The sequence below is a fragment of the Mustela erminea genome, chromosome 7 (genome assembly GCF_009829155.1).
Source record: "Mustela erminea isolate mMusErm1 chromosome 7, mMusErm1.Pri, whole genome shotgun sequence".
Lineage (NCBI taxonomy): Eukaryota > Metazoa > Chordata > Mammalia > Carnivora > Mustelidae > Mustela > Mustela erminea.
In genome coordinates this window covers 4,382,382-4,402,658 of record NC_045620.1, presented here as the reverse complement: position 1 = coordinate 4,402,658, position 20,277 = coordinate 4,382,382, and the positions used below count along the sequence as shown (strand labels likewise).

The 20,277-nt window shown below is 54.4% G+C and overlaps 1 protein-coding gene across 1 annotated transcript in view; it reads right to left on the bottom strand.

Moving 5' to 3' along the window:
- Positions 1 to 3,311: 3,311 nt before the first annotated feature.
- Positions 3,312 to 20,277, bottom strand: part of APCDD1L (APC down-regulated 1 like) — a 50,128-nt gene continuing 33,162 nt past the window's right edge. Inside the window, exons 2-4 of the mRNA XM_032350217.1 lie at positions 13,668 to 13,806; positions 10,209 to 10,761; positions 3,312 to 5,611 (exon numbers count right to left, since the gene is read on the bottom strand). Coding sequence (XP_032206108.1) covers positions 4,844 to 5,611; positions 10,209 to 10,761; positions 13,668 to 13,806 — 1,460 coding nt within the window. The 3' untranslated portion in view covers positions 3,312 to 4,843. The remainder of the gene's footprint in view (positions 5,612 to 10,208; positions 10,762 to 13,667; positions 13,807 to 20,277) is intronic.

Below are 20,277 nucleotides of genomic sequence, written 5' to 3'. Positions count from 1 at the left end.
CCTGTCTCCTGCCTGGCAACAGAAGCCTGGCCGCTATTTCTCAAGGAGAAGGAGGCTGTGCAACCCAGCCATTTAATGGGTAGAATTTTCTTTGATATCTCTATTTTTAGTGTGACACCTTGCTCTGGATGGTCTCCTAAGTCCAGACATCTGTTTGACCTTCTGGTTTCATACAGGGGTTGGGAAGAGGATCTGGGGATAAAACTCCTTTGTAGACTTTTGGATAGTCCTGTTTTCAGCCCCAGTGCTCTCCTACCCCCAGACTTCTTGGACCACTGCTTCCTAAGACTTTGGGGGCATGAGTGGACTTGCTTCTGACCCCTGCCCCGAAACTGGCCAGGCAGCACCTTTCTCCCTGCTGTCTGTCACCTCTCAGCTTGTTGCCCATGAGCCCTCCAGACTCTGGAAGTTTGCTACCATCTCTTCTTGACTCTTCTCCTTTCCTGTGTATCCGTGTGACCTTGTGCCTCTATTCCTTTCCCAGAATTTACTGGGGGCTTCGGAAAGAAGTAGATGTGAAAGTGTGTGCTCCCCCTGGCCTGTGCCCGGTACTCAGTACCTACGTGGAATTCTTAATAAACTGACTGTTGATGTTAACAGTGCTAATGACCAAGAAAAATAAGTTTTCTGTTAATTATTTTTATCCTGCGGGATTGAAAAAAATACCAAGTGTAGGAGTGAGAGTAGCAGATTATTAATTAATAACCCTTAGGAAGTAAATCCGGCATTGCTGGGAGAAGACCCATCCTCCCAGAGAGTTTTGTTTCAAGCCATTCCTCTTATAAAATGACATTGCTGCTTCGTGAATCTCCTGCCAGGCGTGGACCTTCCAGGTGTTCGAGTTCGTTTTCCTGGTGAGGAAACTGCAGCCGGGCGCTCTGTAGCTAAGGACGTAAAGTCTTAGGTGCCTGCACAAGGCTGAGGGTCTCCCCGTCTCCATGACCTTGATACATGTGAAACCTGAGGGGGGCTGTCAGGATCCTGCCGATGTCAGGCTGTGTGGCCCCCTATTCTGGGACAGCAGCTGGCCCCAGTACCCTTCCTAGGAAGAGCCTGGGTAGGAGAAAACAGATGTGCTCAAGTTCACAGCTCTGGGCTCTGCTCTGCCAATCTTATAATAATAATAATAATGATAATCAGTGTCAAAAATTCCAAGCCAGATTTAGACAGAGTATGTGGCTGTCCTCTGGCTGCTTGAGTTCATAGCCTCCAGTCAGCCTTCAGAGGGTTTACTCCCCCAGCCCGTGTTTACTGAGCTCCCGCTGTGTGTCAGGCGCTGTCCACATGCTGGGGGCGTGGTGGGCGACAAGATGGACAAGGGCGAGCCGTCAAGGGACACCTAGAGGAGAGAGGCCGACGATGAGGAAGTGAAGCTCAGGGTCCTCCATGGTGACTGGTGAGACTAAGGTGCTGAAGCTTTCCAGGCAGTGGGGGGTTGAAGAGAAGGCCCTGATGGGTGGGGGCCCAGGTTAGCCCTCGGTCCTCACACCCGGCTAGTGGGGTTTGTGTGAGGGGGATCGGTCCAGGCGCTCAGGCCAAGCTCACCCCCACGGAGCGGAAGCGGCCCCCCAAGCCCTCCTGGGGCCCCACTGATGGCCCTGATGCGCCTCCCCGCTCCTCTGCATCAGGAGCTGCCGCTCCCCACACCGCCCGGTCCTCTCCAGCCTCCCTAATGCCTGAGTCACCAAGGCCCCATGAGACCGGCCTGAGTGCAGCAGAGCCCGCGTCACTGCAAGCTGCTCTTTCTCAGGCCGGGAGCACCATGGGGAGATTAAACACATTCGCTTAGAAGAAGCAAAGAAATAGCTTCTTTTGATAACCAGCATCTGTTAGTTAATGGGCCTCCGAGAGCTGTATACAATTTAAACTTTTTATTAAAAAAAAAAAAAAAAGAAAGCCTCATTTACTCTCCTGGGAGCTTGCACTATGAAATTATAAACTGCATGGGTTTTTTTTTTCCCTTCCCTTTTAAACGTGACTGAACACGGAATGGAGAACATTAATTTTGTTTTTGTTTTGTTTTGAACTAGAAGTATGGGTTTTACTTTCCCCTCTGTTGATTAAAGCTATCTTGGGTTTTATGCGGAGGGTTCTCCAAGGAGCCAAGAAAGGGGCCAGAAGGCTGGTGTCTGCAGGCTTCTCCCCCAAACCCCTTGGCCCCCTGGGTCCTCAGATGACGCCTTCTGGTTTCAGCCCAAGGGGAAAGGGATTGTTGTCTTTTCTCTAGCCGTGATTCTTTCTGTCGGCGTCCACTGCTCCAGAACCAAGAGGCCCTGGGAGGGAGGGCACCTCGGTCCTGTCAGGAAGACTTGAATTTGAAATGACTCATGCTTTGCCCCATGAAGCAGCTCTGACTTCCTTTCCCCAAATACAGTCAAGGAGTCCCACTCTTATAAAGGGAACTGGAACCCTGGAAGGACACCCCAGGACAGATGTGCAGCCCTCGGGGTCTGGGGCCCGGCTGCTGGCGACCTTGGGCAAAGCCCATTCTCCTCTGTGAGCCTTTAGCATCCCCAAGAGCAGAGATACACCCCTCACCTTCTGGGGTGCCCACCCACCCGCCCTGCTACGCCTGGAGGGGTACTATGCCAGCCATGTGCCTGTGTCCTCGTCGTGGGTCTTGGTGTGAGGATTAACTGGGACCGTAAACATTTGTTTCCTCGATTGTGGTTCTGAGCATGTTCAAGCTCTGCTGGAGAAGATGGCAGAGACTGACTTGGTCCTTCCCTGTTGCACCGAGCGTACGGGTGTGGTAGAGGAGGCGGAGAATAAGCAAGAACCGATGAGGTCATCTCCGACGGTGAGCAGTAAGCGTTAGAAAGAAGGGTCCTCATGATGGGATGGGTGGACAGACAGAAGGACAGAAGGGGAAGGGAGGCTGCCATTTGGGGGTACTGATGGCTGACCTCCCTAAGCAGGTGACATCTGGTCTGAGACTTGAAAAGGTCAAGCTTCTGAGCATCTGGGGGATGAGAAGCAGCAGTGACACATGCAAAGGCCCCGAGGTAGGGAAATAGTTTGTTGCAATCCAGAGCCAGAAGGAAGGCCAGTGCGGCCTGTGTGGGGGGAGGCACGGCTGGACCTTGCAGACAGCACTGACCCAGGAGCAGGGATTTTCTTCCCAGTGCATTGGAAGTTTCCAGAGAATTTGCAACAGGGCAGGGCAGTTGCCTGAACCGAAGGGGCGTAACAGAGAGCCAGGGTTAACCTCCACTGGTTTTATTCTCTTTCACACATTCCCTGGAAGACACTTCACTTCTTTTCTTTAGAACCGTAATCCCCTTGGTTGACTTTAATAACCGGCAAGAACATTTTTCAGGCTGTTTAATTTTATTAAAAGATTCAAATTTGATGACAAATGGCGTCACGGTCGCCTGGAGCCTCAGACACGAGACTTGCCGAGCCACGGCCACACCACCACCCCCACCCTCAGCCCCACCGGGAACCGCACCCCCACCCGCGCAGTCGGAGACCGTAAATAATCTAATTATTTCTTGTACTTCGGTAAATACTCCGGAAACACACGTAGCTCTCTGAGACCTACAGAGAATATTAACTTGGTGGGTCTTTCTTCTTTTCAAGAACAATGGGTAGATAAGTTGGAGCCATTTCAGTGGGCTGATGGAACCCCACACAGTATAATGGAGGACCAGGGCTTCCCTCTGAAAGCCCCGTTAACCTCACAGACAATTGTTCAAGATCAGTGATAAGAGCCAGAGATAGGGATCCGGCGGAGAAAGGAGGGGCGAGTCCTAGGCACAGAGTCCCCCAAACCCTCAAGCCCATGAGGATCCCAGTCAATTTCGCAGCGTGCAGATGAGGCCTCGGGAACACGGGCAGGGTCCCTGCAGAGGCACAGCCTGTCCCCCACCTGGATGACAGCCCCCTCCTAGCAGAGGAGGACATCGGCATCTCAGCACAGGGGCGAGCAGGCTGTGTCCCCCTCCAGAGGTTGCCGTGCAGCCTGGTGACCCCAACCTCTCCTTAGGGTGGTTCCAAAGACCCGTTCAGAGGTCTCTGCCTCCTCGTCAGTTGAGTGCAGAGAATCCTGAAAACAGAGGACGCCTGTACAAGGCTGATTACGGAGCACCTTAGTGTCACCGCTGTCGTTAGTATTAATTACTTTCTGAAGGCGGCAGGTGCTGCGCTCCTCCACAGACCTGCCCCCAGCAGCCAGCCGGGTGTGGGTGAGGCGGGCGCCCTTGTGGGCCCCAACGGGCGGCTTCCTTCGCATCCTGGCCCGGGAGGGCCGGATTCAGCCACGTGCGGTGTCGACAGCTCCGGGCTTGACTCGCCGATGCACAGTCAAACCCAGGAAAGCCGAGTCGCCCCGAAGAGACAGGCGCTCTTCCAGAAAGCCGCCAAGCACCGAAAGCCCGAAGCAGCATCTTTAATTCATAGCCCTGGTTTGAGTTTGTATTGCTAAATTCAAATTAATAAACTTTAAAATAAGAATCCACAGGCTCAGCAGAGCGGCGGTGGCCTCCCCGTGCAGGGCCTCACTCCCGTCCCCAAAACGCCAAGGACGGGGTGAGAGAAGGGCCTGCTGTCCTCCAACCGCCCCGGAAAACCAGGAGCTCGCATTTAGAGCCGCAGAGCCCTGGCCATGGCCATGCCCAGGTGCACGGCCAGTCCTCGAGGGCAGACCTTGCAGGTGCCGTGGGACTCAGGGGCTGAGCACTGTGGGGCCCAAGGCTGGTGGACAGCAGTGGGCGGGGAGGATCCGCAGCCGAGCGGAGGGTAGAGCGGGCCCTTCTCGCCGACGCAAGAGGAGTCTGTGCCCAGAGGGAGGCCACGGGGCACCGAGTGTCCCAAGCGGCGGTCTAGAGCTCAGAGACCGATTTCAGAGCCCCTTGAGGAAGGCCAGCCCTAGAGCCAGGGGCAGGACTGGGAGAGGGGCCGCTGGAGGACATGGCCCCCCACCACGGAAGGGCTTCGGCAGAGGTCTGTGCTGCAGGGGTCCGGACACCGCCTCGGCCACCCCGTCGCAGAGCACCAGGGGCGCTTGGTAGGACGTGGGGCGCTTCTCCGGGGTGTCGGGACTTGACCCGTCCGTGGGCCTTTGTCCGATGAAGAGCAGGCTTTGCCCGAGGGGGTCTAGCTCCATCTTGAAAAGCTCGTACTCCACGTGGGGGAGCCTGATGCCCAGCGGAAGACACCCGTTGGTGGCTGTGACGTCCCGCTCGGTCCCCAGGGACCAGGCCCCCGGGCCCCCGCAGCTGCTCGGTTCAGAGTAGTTGAGCATGGCCGTGGTGACCTGGTCCATGGGAGTCACTCGGGCCCGGGTGACCTGAAACACCAGTTCGGTGCCGCCGAGGACCTTGCTGGAGGGCCTGCCCCTGGTGTAGTGGCCCGCGGCGTAGACCGTGAAGGTGGGCTGGCGGCAGGCGGGGTCTGAGAAGTGGCGGTAATACCCTTCCCAGGAGCGGTTGTGCCCGTGGAAGGTGAAGAGCCTGGTGAGGAAGAGCACGGCGGGGCGCACCTCGCACCCGGGGCTGATCCACCGGCCCCCCAGGCGCAGGGGCAGGGCCGCCTGGGGGGGCAGCACGGGCGGGTGGTGCTCGTCAGAGCGCGCGATGAGGCTGCACGCCGGGCAGGGGCGGGCGTGGTGCTGGCAGGAGACAAACAGAAACAGGACAGCGATCGTCCGAGCTGCGGGAGCAGTCGGGGTGCGGCCGGGGGTGGGGGTATCGCGGGGTCCCGCCCGTGGGTCACTCCCCGCCTCCCACCGCAGTGGCCACTTCGCTCGTGTTGGATCTCAGGGAAGTCCTCCCTCTTCTGGGCCTGTGCACCTGCTGGCCCTCTACCTGGAAATCCCCCCACATGGGGCCTGGTGGGCTGCTTCTGGTCTGGGTCTCGGCTCAGTGAGGTCTTAGCGAGAGCTCTGCAGATCACGGACCTGTCCCTTCCTGCCTCCTTCCTGTCCGCCCCTCTGCCTCGCTGGATGGTAGGCTCCCCAAGCCGGGGGGCCCCGGTGGCTACCTCTTCCAGCCCCTGGGCCTGGCACAGGGCCTAGCTCATCGTAGCCCCATGCTGATGGGATGAATGGGTGGATGGATGAAGGAGAAAGGCCTTGGGGCTTGGAAGGGACCATTTCCACACCTATCCGGCTTGGTCCTGGGATTCGACCGTTCAAGTTTATCTCCCTTCTCCTGGCCCACTGTGACTCCCCCTTCCCCTGAGCCCAAGCACCAGGTGTTGGGCTCAGCCCTCCTCAGGCAGGTGTTAGGTGTCCGGGCCGAAGATGCCGGGCTTCAGTGGGCCTGGCAGCCTGCCGCGTCTCCAGCCCGAAGTGGTGGACACAGGCTAGAACGTGCCTCCTGGTGCCCCTTCGCATCCCCTCCGTACTGAGAGCTTCCGTGCTCTCACAGAGGTGCCTTCCCCACCTTGGGTGGAGAAGAGAGGCTCTTCTAGCTCCAAGAACCTCTCCCGGGGAAGGTGAGCATCGTTCCCTCACTGCCTTGGAGAGTGCACATGGTAACAGGGACAAAGTCCCATTTAAATACCCCTGCACGTGTGCCTGCCCCCGCTAGAGTCTGCCCTGAGGAGGTCGTGGGAAAGAGATGGCGCGCAGAGATGTTCACTGTAGTGTTATTTATAATGGGGGAAACCAGCCGCCCTCCAGTGGCCAGCTGGACCTTGGTCCCCGTTGTCCCAGGCTGTGCATTGCTTTGCCGTCTCTGTGGCCTTATTTACAGTTGTCCGTGCTTTCCGGAGTCATGGAGCTGGGCTCACTGTGAAGCATGTCAACGGGGAACAGATGCCAAACCAAAGTGTGTGGGCGTAGTCACTCTGCATTTTGGAAGGAAAAAGCTCAACGGAGCCGGATAGAGACACCTTGGTGTGGTTTTTTGTTTTCTTTGTTTTTGTTTTGTTTTGTGTTTTGAAAGGGAGCTCTTGCCCAGAGTTCAGTCCAGAGCATCACTCTGAAAGGTAAACACCCTGGGAACAACGGCTTGTCTAAGCAAGGTTGATGGGGGAACTAGCGGGCATCCCCTGCTTTTGCCATTCGAGAAGGAAACCTCAGGCCAGGGGCGCAGGCAGGACGGGCAAGGGCAAAGAGGGACATTTGGAGTGCCCAGCTGGGAAACAGCTCCGTTTTTTCTTTTCCTTGCAAAAACCAGAAGATTTCTGCAGGTTGCTGTTGGGTGAGTTTTATGCCAGACAAGTGGCGTTCAGGACTTTTTGTCTAGAAAGGAACTATCGGAGGACTAAGAAACTATTTGTGTTCTTTTTCAGTTTGTCACATATTCAGCTCTTATTTGTGTCTGTGATAAACCTAAACTTGCCTTGATCTCCATAATATGGAAGATTATATTATTTTTGGTTTGGGGGATTTTGACTCGAGGACAGAGGCCTCAAAGGCACTTGGAAATGCTAGTAAATGGGTCCAAAAGTGTGATGGGAAGAAATGAGCCGGCTGGGTGGTAAGCTGGAGTGCTGGTAATTGGAAGTCCGGCTGATTGGAGTCTAATTTAGGCATTTTAACCCACATTCCGACTGTTGTCACGCTGATGTGTATTGACAGAGCAGAAAGCCTTACATCAAAATAATACCAGGGCTGTCTTCCCCGCCTCGCCCTCTCCTGCAAGCAGGACATTTGAGATCCTATTTGGTCGTTGGGGCAGGGCAAGTGGCTTTCTGCATAACAGAAACAAACTGAGAGCTAGTGAGCCATTCAGGTGAGAGATGCGAGAATAGGCATCTCCTCCTCCGATGTGTCCGATGTGTTCGAAGGGGGTGAAAAACGAAAACCCCTTCTGGCGTCATTCTGCAGGGGTCCGGAGATGCATGTGTTAATAAGCAAGGCCCCAGCCAGCAGAATTCACACTTGCGCGGGAGCCAAACTCTTACTGGTTCAAACCTGTTACATAAAGTTATTTCTCGAATAGCACATAACAGTTTCTAATTAACCCCCAGAGGTGACACCAGGCTTAGATGATTTTGGTTGAGTGTTGGCTGATTGATTAGGATTCTACATCCAGGCAATGAATTTGGGGATCAAATTGGTTTTAAATTAACTTCTAAAAATGTTCATGTTTACCATCTGGTTTGGGTCATGGACAAGGCTCAGACCCTGGAGAGCATAAGGTAACGACTGATTCGTTACTTGGGGGTTTATATGCAGCATTTTCTTTAAAATTGTGTCTCTCTCTCTCTCCTTTTTTTTTTTTTTTCCCCGGGTGGGGCGGGGGCAGTTGCTGAGCAGGTATTTAATTTAATGTGCGCACATCTGGCACTGCTCGTCTCTGCCCACATTCCTGCTCTGCGGCACGATCACGGGCTGGGCTGTGTCAGCCGCGCTGGCTGGTGAGGCAGCAGGAGCGCAGAGGTCTCCAGCCCCACAGCCCTGCCTGGGGAGACAGGACAACTGTCATCTGCTGTGCCCCAGGGGGCCATCCTGTCCATGTTCTGAGCAGTTTGCCCTCCTAATGGGGGGGGGGGGTGCCTGTCATAACCCTGCTGCCGGCACCTTCTCCTAAGTAGGATTAACGTCAGACCAGCCTAGAACACTGGTTGCCAAAGAGAGCATAATTTTGAGGTCATGGAAAGAACTCAGGCTGATTTTCTGATTATGAGGACTTCTGTGCTTCTTCTCTGCTCCCCAGAGGAGGGGGTGGGAGAGGAGAGGGCAGTGGGGCTCATCCCTAGGACACTTCTTTGGGGTCCTTTGACAAGTAGCTGCTCCCAGAGGTGAGAAATTGCCCATCTGGTTTAGTTCCTTGAGTACTGAGTACACAGTAGGCACTCAATACTTGCTGAATGACCTGAGGGTTGCCCAAGGGCTCACTTGATAGGGGCTCCTGAACTCATGCCTCCAGTCTCTTCATTCTCACTTTTGAAAAATATTCCTGGGTTATGTAGTAGAGACATTCTCCTCATGGCATCCTACCTTGACTTCAGTTTCAAGAAACCCCAACTGATAAAAGTTAACTTGTAATTGTGGGTGTAGACAAGGGAGCCCTGCAATTTCTGGAACCTCTGGCTTTGTTTCCTGTCTCCTAGTAACAATGTTGCAGATACTGGGAACATGTTTACACTCAATTAGGGAGAATAAAGGTTCCTGTGTCACAAATTAATGCTCTAAGACTTGGGTAGCTGTTTTAATAGAATTGGTTTCTGTCTAAATTCACTATTTGATGCTTCTGCAAACATTTTCCTGGGGGTGGGGGTGGTGTGGTGGTCCCAAGTCTTCAACCAGCTGCACTGGAGAAGTCCTGAGCCTCCATGCCTTGAGGGCCAGGCTCTATGCCACGTGCCCAGAGTACATCTCACACACGAGAAGAGCGGATTCTTTCTGCCTGTGTGCTCATCAGGCAGAGAAGGGCTACCAGGTCTCCCCCAAATGGGGGCAGTGTGCTGTGATCACTTAATTTAAAATCTAGGTTAAGGACCTCAAGTGAAATTCACACTGGAGCTGGGTTGGGGGAAGTACATCTCCCTTCACAGGGCAGCCTTCTGCCCAGAGGGCAGTCCGTGGGCCATCTGGGAGCCTGTTGGAAATGCAGAGTCCCAGGCCCCCCCAGACCCCCCCCGACCCCCCCCCCCAGGACCTGACTCTGCATTCTCAGAAGATGTCCAGGTAATGGCATCTTGAGAACAGGGGCTGAGGAGTGCTGCTTTACCCGGCATTAGTGTGAATGGGTACACTCAGCATCTCTGGCTCCAGACACCAAAGAGGTGCACGTGGGGCTCTTGGGGTCACCTTCTCTGCGTTCTGTGGCCGTCCAGCAGAGCCCTGGAGAAGGGACTGACCTCTCCTGCATTCATTCACTAAGCTTTATTGGCCCCCATTGTGTGCCAGACCCTGGGCCGTGTGCAGGGACCCAGGAGAGGACAGGGCCCCACCCATGCAGAGTCTACTGCTAGAGAAGGTGGCAATTAACAAGTAAACAAACCATGCAGCCCCGGGAAGCTGAGTGCTGGAAAATGTGCAGAGTGGGGATCGGTGGGAACAGCTGATCTGAGAACTGAGACACACTTGCCCAAGTGCCCAGCACGAGCAGAAGAGGACCCTGTGGGGACCACGGACCAGGCACAGACAAGCTGAGCAGCGGTTCCTTTGGAAAAAGCCAGCCCTGTACAGACCTGTCTCAAGCAGAGGGAACAGCATGTGCAAATGCCCTGAGGCCAGCAGGCCAGCAAGGGGGTACGGAGAGGGTCTGAGGCAGGGACCAGACCTCGCCCTCCCAGGGCCCCAGACTCACCAGGGCACTCTGCAGCGGGCGCTGGTAGCCCGTCGGCCGGTAGTGCCACCTCTCCCCTCGGTCGGTGTGGATGTCCCCCAGGTAGAGCTCCTCCACCAGCCGGGGCCCAGCCCGAGGCTGCGGCTGCAGGTGCCGCAGCATGCGGACCAGGCTGAGCTCGTGCATGGTGAAGCCCAGGGCTTCTGTGCAGTCCTGCTTGGCCCGGGCGCTCAGCAGCTCGTACAGGGCCCCGGGCAGCCAGGCCCGGGCTGGGGGCAGCCGCCGGGCACAGTCCTGGCCCACCCGGGTCTGGTTGAGACTCCCGGTGACATCGAGCAGGCCATGGCGGCTGTGAAAGACAATGCCCACCTTGTGCAGGTGGTAGTCGGCCTCAGTGGCCCCTCGGGTGACCCAGGAGGCCCGGCGCAGGCGGACTTTGCCCTTGATGAGCAGGGAGTGGGCAGGCTCCCGGCAGAAAGGGTCCCTGTAGTAGAACTGGTAGGCTCGGAAGAGGCGGTTAGGGTAGAAGGTGTAGGAGCGGGTGAGGAACTCAGGTCCCGGGCGCACCTCACAGCTGTCAGAGAGAGAGAGAGAGAGAGAGAGAGAGAGAGAGAGAGAGAGAGACGGGGGTTGGGCAGAGCAGGGAGAGCCTACACGGTGAGCCCCTCTCCCTGCAGGCTGGACTCTGCTCCCACAGCCTCTATTTCAGACCTCAGTCCAGAGCTGGGCCCTGACAAGCCTCGGTTTCCCTAATTGGTCTCAGCCACCCCCTGTGGGGCCGAGGGCCTTTCACTTGCCTTGTGGCCTCCACAAAAGCCTCCTTCTGCTTCCTCCAATCCTAACTGCCTCCTTTAGCTGTAAGCCTCCCTCACGGCATGGGTCCTCATACCTGTGGATACTTGGGCCTCTTGTGGCCCAAGAAGTACGCAGACTCTGCAGCCAGAGGACCCAGGTTCATATCCCATTCCTGTCCCTCAGCGGCTGGGGATAATGCCCAGCTCCTTCCTCTGTGACACGGAGGCGTCAGACCCACAGTCAGGGTCTCCAGGAAACATGAAGAATGGTGGTGGTGCCCAGGAGGTGCTTAGGAAACGGGCTCTTTTGCATCATTTGGGGGGCCCCATGCCATGAGCCCCAGCAGGCAGTGGCCTCCCTGTTCTTGCCCCAGTAGATCCTCGGCCCCTGGCTCAGAGCAGACCCTCCCCAGGGCCTCGTGGAGGGAATCGTGACTAATGCGCAGTCACTTCCGGTCTCCCCTTCGCTCGGTTGACTTCCCTGACCAAGTTCCATTCGTGCCTGTGACAGGTTTGTCGATCTAAACCAGGGATCACCAAGCTTTTTCTGTAAAGGGTCAGGTAATAAGTATTTCTGTTTGGGTGCGTGAGCAGGTCTCTAGCGCTAAAGCAGCCAGGGACAATAAGTAAGTGGGGTGAGGTGGGGCATAGCTGTGTGCCAATAAAACTTTATTTACAAAACAGGTGGTGGGCCAGACCTGGCCCCCAGGATCACTTCTGCTGGTGGTAAAGCAAGCACGTGGGGTTGGGCACAAAGGGAAGCTGAATGACTCCTAGATCCACGGCCGCAGCCGGGTTTGGGGGCAGGGGAGCCTCTGAGACTGCATTGAGGGCGCAGACGGGGGGGCGGCTGGGTGAGTTCTAGGGGGAAACAGCGGGCAGGGCCCCCTTCACACGCTGCTGTGAACTCTCATAGTAGTTTTCATAGCAAGACGGATGGAGCGAAAGAAACATGTTCTTACCCAGCACGAAAACAGTTCCTTTTTCTTTTCTTCCAATCTTTCTGATTATGTTAAGGAGAAAGTCTCTGTTGGAGCTAACGTGTCTGTAACGCCCACCTCCCTTCTCTCCCCGAGAAAACGGACTCGGGGCCCAAGGCAGGCAACGAATCTAGTGAGAATCTAATTATGTTGTTTTGTTTTCATTGACTTTCTTTTTTACAGTTGCCTCCTATTTATGGCAGGGGGTTCTGCCCTCCCTCTCCGGGATGATACTACGCTTCCTTTAAAAATAATTGCAGTACGCTGTAAATGTGGACAGTTTACTGTTTACCAATTATGCCTCAGTAAAGCTGGAAAAATAAATGAATATATTTAAGTAAACGAAAGCAAGCCGGTGTAAAGAAAAATGGTAAAGAATTGCCAGGACAGGAGGTTGTTGAAGACGGAGAGAGGTGACTCACACACATGAGCGGGGTGCCATAGTCCTGTCCTCACCTGCATCTTGGACAGGGCCGGGGGCAAGAGATTTGCCTAACGGGACGCAGCAGGTCACAGTGAACAACCTCAGTGGGCCCCGGACTCTAGATCATTCCCTGCATTGCCTCCAGGAAGCAGCAAAGCCTGTCTGGAGAACATGAGGAGGAACTTTCTAGGAAGACAGTTCTAGAAGTTTCTAGAAGAACTGTCCTGGAACGCTGTTACCTCAGGGCAAAAGGAGCCTGGACCCAGTTCTGACCTTCCCCAGAGCCCAGTTCTGTCTTGGGGTGACCCACACCGGTGGCGCCTGGATCTCACCTGGATCTCAGGATGGGGACAGAGCCTGGGAACGCATCCAAAGTGGCTTAGTAGCGCTCACGTCCCCTCCCTCAACAACAGAGTGCTAACAGATGTTTGGCAGTTGAGTTTCTGCCTGACCCCAGGAGGTACATGGAGGACGTGGAGAGGCCAGTCCCTGGCCGCAGAAGAGGACGGGCCCGCAGGGGGTGGCGGGGGAGGAAAGGGTGTACTAGGTGTGGAGGAGGCCACGGCCGCCCTTCGCCCTCTCCCAGGAGGGAGGACTTAGAGCTGTTGTAGCGTCTGTGCCCCACAGTTGAGGGTTAGAGCACAAATCCCATTGGCCGGAACAGCTAACAGGGCCTCTGAAATGTCAGGCAAGCCTGGCCGGTTAGGAAGAAAATTGGACAGACAAGCAGGATGCCTGGGCCCTCTCCACCCTCTCCTCTGCCTTGTCCTGTCTCAGGACCTTTGCGCCAGCTTCTCCCTCTGCCTGGCTCCTCCCCTGGGTCTCTGGATGGCTGATTCTTCTTTCAGCTCTCAGCGGAACATTGCCACCTCCGAGAAGCCCCCCCGGGTTGCTGGCTCTCACATCCAGCCACATCCGTGGCTCCATGTCCTTCGTGGCAGAGCTTAGCACCATCTGAGGCTCACCACACTTACTTTTGGGTCCGCCTGTCTGCTGCCTGTCCCCACAGTGGCTCCCCCGTCCCTAGTGGGCACTCAGTAAGTCCTGTAGCCTGGGTGCTCAGTATGTCGCACACATGGATTTCATCCATGGCCGCGTGCGACTGGGACACATTCCGCCCACAGGGCTCGTGCTGTGGAGGGGGGTCAGCAGGGCCACACGTTTGGCAGGTAGCAGGCATCTTGGACGACCAGTTGAATCGGATCGTGTGGACACTGAGGCCCAGAGTGTGTGCAGTTTCCCTGCCCAGGGGCCTGTGATCAGGGTGACCTCAGGGTCTTACCCGGTAGAGACCCAGGGCCCGTCGAGGCGTGGGGGCAGCAGCACAGTGACGGGGGCTCTGCTCGGCGCGGGCTGTTGGCAGCGGGGTTCCCAGTGTAGACGGCCACCCCTGGCGGTCCCAGTCGCCTCAGTGGTGCGGGCTGCAAAGCAGACAGAGAGGAGTTAGGGGTCCTGACATGCTCCAGAGACTCTGCCTGCCCTCCCCAGCCATCCTGGGCCACAGTGGAGTCAGAGGCTAGCCGGGGTCTGCCGCCCCCTGCACCGTGGCTCTGCCCTGGGCATCCAGCTCTGCCTCAGCCACACCTGAGTCTGGGTGCCTGGGTCAGCGCCTGGAGTTGTCACCCGCGTCTCCACCATGGAGGGGCACGACCCCAGGCTCCTGAGCTGCTGTGCAACCAGGCACTGGCATGTGGTGACTGAAGGACTCCACACTCCGGGACAAGGGGCCTCTAGACTCAGCCCAAGGTGCTGGGGCAGTGGGACTCCTCCCCGCCCCCCACCGCCCCAAAGAGCCTAGGTTCTCCTTGACCTCTGCCCTGCGGAACAGACCAGAACTGCCGCCAGCCTCTGGAGGCCGCTCGTGGAATGGTCCCTCCTTGGTGCCAGGCCCGTGTGCTGCCCGCCTGCGCAGCACGGGCCCCAGGCAGGTGCCCGGGAAGCGTGTGGCGGGTAGCGGGGCTGATGCGTGCAGCTGGCGGGGGGGCGGGGGCAGGGAGGACTCGGAGGCTCAGGGAGGACGGCTGTGAGCAGCCGGGGCCTCACACCCTCCTGAGTGACCCCACATGTGCTCATCTCATGGAGACAAGCCAGGCACGGCCTTGGGAGTACGCCCGGTCTCTTCTACGTGTTGCCCCAAGGCGAGAGCACCAGGGCCTTCAGCTGCTAAAGAGCAGCGATTTCCCCAGAAACCGTCATCTCCACTCAGAGGGCTGGGCTTGACAGAGCCCAGATGGCGGGATGTGTGGGAAGCCTGGCGGCCAGCGAGGTCCAAATATTACAGCAACAGGCTGTGCTAAGGGGCGGCCTCGACCTGCTGGCCGCCCCTGCCGCAGGCCTGCCAAAGACACTTCCTCCCGCCGAGCCTGTGGGCCAAGTGCTCGGGGGCCGGCTTGGTGACACAGGCCCAGAGGGGCCCCGGGGGACGCCCCGGAAGGCTTGTGGGCTGCATGGAGAAGCACGTGAAAGGTACACTCTGCCCCCTTCTCCACCGCACACCGCAGCTTCCCGGCGCCACCAGGGAAGGCCTGGGGAGGCCTGAGGTCCCCACACTGTCCCTCGGCAGCTGTCTGATGGGGCGGGTGGCCCCGGACAGCTTCTCCGAAAAATGAGACAGAGTAGATCCCTCCCCTCCTGGAGGCCCGGAGGCTCCTGTGGAGACTCAGGGGGTCCCCAGAGACCCACAGACACAGAGAAAGCGCAGGTGGGACCTGCCACAGCAGGGACGGCAGCCACTGGTCCTGTAAACCGTGTCTCCATCCCACGGGGTTTAGCGGCCGCCTGATCTTCGCGACGACACTTGGAGACGGCCGTGAGCGTTCGCTTCCTTTCTGGGACAGAGAGACAGCCTGGGGGACCCCAGATGCTGCTCAGATGTGACAAAGGACAAAGCTCAGATGGTCAGACCGGCCTGATGGTGCCACCGTTGGCCGTCTTCCATCACAGCCAAGGAGGGGCTTTTTTCAAGACTTGTGGGGGAAGAATTTGCTGAATGGATGAATGAATGAATGAGCAAGCAGACGTGCTGGGGCAGCTCAGGGTCCTTGCTGTATTCCTGCTGTGTCCTCCCTGGTTTTAACCAGCCAAATAGGAGAAACGAAAACCACCAGCCAGTCAGCCGGGGCTGGCCTGGCCCCAGACGACGCAGGGCCACTCTGCGGGGAGCTCACGGGGAGCACGTGGCGAGGGGAGTCTTGGGAAAGAAGCTTGCGGGTAGTTCCGCAGTATCTTGAGCACATCTCATTTCTTGAGGACCAGAAGCAGGACCTTGTGGCTTGTGGGCAGGCACTGAAATCAGGCCAGATGGCCAGCATGGCCCTGTCAGGGAACCCGAGCCAGGGCCGCCTCCGAGTCAGCTTCTCCAACCTTCTCGTGCTCCTGCAAGCCCCCTCCTCGGGAGACACGGGGTCCCCTGGACTCAGTTCTGCGGGTTCACGCGAACACCATCAGTGTCAGGGAGACCTATCCGAATGTTTCAATTTGGGGAATGTTGATTCGGAGAAGCACAGGGAAGAAAAGGACCAAAGGGGTCAGTGTTACTTGCCTGGTCGGAAGATCGAGATTGTATCTCAGAAAAAAAGAGCAAACGGGCCCTGAAAATTATATTGACATTGTTTCCACAAAGCTCTGTTTCTTGAGGAAATGTTTTCTGTTGAAAGCAAAACAGGCCTTCTCCGCCTGTACTCCCTGAAGCACCGAGAAAGCCCTAGATACTGCTTTTTTGCTTTGAATTCTCAGATGGCATGTTCCTGCGGAGGGTGTTTTAGTCTGTTTTGTTTTTCAGTGAGAAATTGGGATTTAATGAAGTCAGGAGACGACACGAAATCTCGCTGTATCCACAACAGACACACAAAATACAAAACACAACTGGAGGCCTTTGCGGAAGGACCAGAGCGGAGCCGGCCTTGGCCTCTTGGCCATTTGCAGAGCTTCAATTTAAAGGTTGCAAAAATTAAATTAACCAGTTACAAATGAACCCGGGCAAGTTGTTCTGTTGTAGCTTTTGAAGTAGCTTTTTAATTTTTTTCTTTCTCTCCCCTTTTCTTAACCCCCCCCAGTTGGCCCCCCTCCCCCGCCCCAAACAGTCTCTGCTAAAGGAACATCTGAAAGCAGATGGTACCGCAGGCCAATTGCACAACTTTTCACAGGGACCTGTTAGACTGAGTTCAAAGCACGGGCCAAATTGATTTTTATCAACCATGGATTTTTAATTAACAGCAGTGTCCACTTACCGCCATCCATTATTTACTGTTTACCCACTAATTAAAAATTATGCTGCTTTTGCACTCGTAAGAGCAGGGACATTTGAAATTAGATAGCCTCGTTCAAATTACCTGCAGAATTACATCCAGAGCGCCCAACTGCTCAGAGCGAGCTTCTGGGGTTTAAAATATGATCTGCTCCAACCTTTACGTGTTACCGTGAGTCAAGATGCCAGAGACAGCCCACACAGGCCCGCACCGTAGGGAGCCTGCCTGGGATCTTAAGGGGGAAGGATGCTTGATTTTCTCGGCTGAGCACAGACACCCAGCGGAGACCATCTCCAGATCAGCGGCTGCTGAGTCCTTATAGCAATCCCAGAGGGAGCGGCCTGTCTGTGCCTTCCATGTGCCCATCATGTCTGTGGACCAGCGGGCGTGGTCTCACTACTACCCAGGGGATAGGTTCTGTCCATGCCCCCATTCTGCAGATGAGGAAACAGGTTCAGAGAGTGGGGATAACTTGGCTGGTGTCACTTACCCCAGGCAGACGCTTCTTATCCAATTAAAAAATAAATTTTGGCGAAATAAACCCAACGTACAACTCATTGTTTTAACCCTTGTAAAGCCTACAAGTTAAAATTCAGTAGCGTGTAGGCCATTCCCCAGGCCGTGCAGCTCTTACCACTGTCTGGCTCCAGAATGTTCTTATCACCCCAAAAGGAGGCTCTGTACGCATCAGTGGTCACTCTCCATTCTCTCCTCTCAAACCCCAGCAACCACTAATCTGCTTTCTATCCCCGTGGATGGGCCTATTCTGGGTTTTTCCTAGAAATGGCATTACAAATAGGTGCCCTTCTCATATCTAGCCTTTCGAGCACGTCTGTTCGGTGGATGTGGTGATCCTCATTTTAGAGATGAAAATGAAGGCTTAGAGAGGTTCACACCCCGCTCCACGATGAGTGTTTTTTTCAAAGATCACGACAAATATGGGGCCGAGAGAAAAGGGGAGGAGGTGAGAGAGACACGGGGTGCCTAGGCAGCAAAACATTAGGTCTTTGGAGGTCATTCTTTTGGGGACAAAAAAGCAACAGAAAAGCAGTCATATCTCCTATCCTAATTGGCTTGTGCCGGGGTCCCAGGAGGTGAGCCCGGTGATTTGGGGGTGGCGGCGAGCACTCAGCCGGCTGGTTTTGCACCGATTTCAGAGGGTGTTAAAAAGCAGCCACAGTTCCCATAGCAAACTTGGCCTGCATGGTCCACATTGCTAAGGACAAGACTGAATTTTAAAAGGGGCTTGGTCTGTGCTTGATTTGAAAATATTAAAGAGTGCTTTACGTGAATAATCCCTAATGAGTAAATGCATAAGTGACTCGTCTATAGCGCGAGGGGCACACAGAACGAGGGGGGACGGGCGTGAGGTTCACTCATCACTGCACGCCAGCCATGCAGAAGGGCAGTGGCTGTGTGTCCTAGAGCAGCTCTTTCAAAAGACCACAAGTGGGGTGACCTAAACAACACGACTTCATTCTGTCAGAGCCGGCAGACCGGAGGTCTGAAATCAAGGTGTGGGCAGGGCCATGCTCTCCTGAGGCCGTAGGGGAGGATTGTTCTGGTATCTTCTGGCTTCTGATGGCTCCAGCTATTCCTTGGCTTGGAGGTGCATCACTCTGGGTTCTGTCTCTGTCGACACGTGGACTTCTTTCCTGTCTTTCCAGCGTCATCCGACACATCCCATCATAGTTCTTTATGGGGTGTTCCTAGGGAAGGACAGGGATGAAACTTTCCTGCCTCAGGGCTGTTGTTCATGCTGTTCCTTGGGCAGAGCACTGTTCCTCTGCTTCGTGCTGTGTTCTCCCTCTGTGCGGAGGTCTGAGGATACACGGCAGCTCCCAGCAGGTTGACATCGGACACTGCCTTCTGCTATTTTCTGCTCCCTTTTTGTTCTGTGCGGCACTCACTGCAGCTGACAATTATTTTTTTTTGCTTTCTGTCTTTTATGTACTTTTATTTTTTGACTTTTCCATTTGAAATCATTTCAGACTTACGAAAATGTTGGAAAAGTAATAGAAAGTTCTAGCAAACTTCCTCCAGTTCCCCAAATGTCACTATCACCCACAGACATGGTACTTGATCAAAACTCGGACACTGACATTGGTAAGGTGTTACTAAGTAACCTACAAGCCCTAGGCAGGTTTCACCAACTCCCCCATGAGTTTCTCCTTTTTGGTGTAGGATCCACTTCAGGATCACACAGCACATTTATTTTTCACGTCTCTAGTCTCCTTTAACCAAGAACTTCCTTGGTCTTTGTCTTTCACAACCTTGACACCTTTTGAAGACCTCTGGCCCCATATTTTGTAGTGTGTTTCCCAACTTGGGCTTGTCTGATGTTTCTTTATGATTCAATTCAGCTTTTGCAGTTTTGGTAAGAATGCTATGGAGGTGATGTGTGACTCTCAGGACCACATCTCAGGAAGCACACGGTCTCACTTTATCCCAATACTGGTGATGTTCACTTTGGTTAGTTGCTTTAGGAGGTGTCTGCCACGTTTCTCCACACTGTTAAATTACCACATTTCTCTTTGTAATGAACAATTATCTTATGGGGATAGACTTAGATAATGTAAACGGTTTGTTTCTCATTATACGTTCCCCCCACTAATTTTAGCATCTGTTGATGACCATTGATGATTCTTGCCTACAACAGTTATTCCTGCAGTGTTTTCCAAATGGGCGTTCCATCATCTTTTCTGAATGTACTGATTGGAATTGTGCTGTAAGGAAGCACTTTCTTTTCTCCTACGCATCTCTTTGTTTAATTGTTATTTGCATTAGTATGAACCCAGATATATATGTTTTATAGGTTATGACCCTTTGCTATCATCTATTCATTTTGTTGCTGAATTGTCCCTGAGTTGGTCTTTAGGCGATCATTCAACTTAGCTCTTATGTAACTTCCTACATGACTTTGTCATTTTTGTGAGCACTTCCTTATTTTCTGGTACTGAAAGACCTTCTAGGCTCATTGCTCTGGAATCAACCATTTCTTCAAGCAGTCCTGGTTCTTTTTCTTTTTTTGGAGGATGGTGTTTAGAAACCAAGATCTGGGTGCTAGGTGTGCTCACTGCTGCTGGGGTGTCCCTCTAGTTTCCTCAATTTTTTCCTTCCTTCCTTCCTTCGTTCCTTCCTTCCTTCCCCTCTCTCTGCCTTTCTTTCTTTTCTTTTTTCTTCCTTTTCCTTCCTTTCTTTTCCTTCCTTCCTTCCCTCTCTCCCTCTCTTTCTTTTTTTTTCTTCTCTTTCCCTTTCCTCTTTTCTTCCTTCCTTTCTCTCATTGTCCTCTCCCACTAATCTGCCTGTTCATGAGGACAGGTCTTTATCTCTCTTGCTCTCTGCTGATTCTTCAGCACCTAGCATAGTGCCTGATGGATGCTCAATTCATATTTTTTGTCATGACATGAAAGCACTTAGAATAACGTCTGTACATCGTAAGTGCTCAATAAACATTAGGTATAATTGCACCTTTAGTTGAATGAATGAATGAATGAATGAATGACTTGTGCACCAGAGGACTGATGCACGTGAGCTCCTTGTTGACACTTCTCCCACCCTTTGGGTTTCTTCTCTTAAAAATCACTGGTAATTTCCATTATGTGTGGCTATTAGAGTCAGGCTTATTAGAGAAAGGCTTATTAG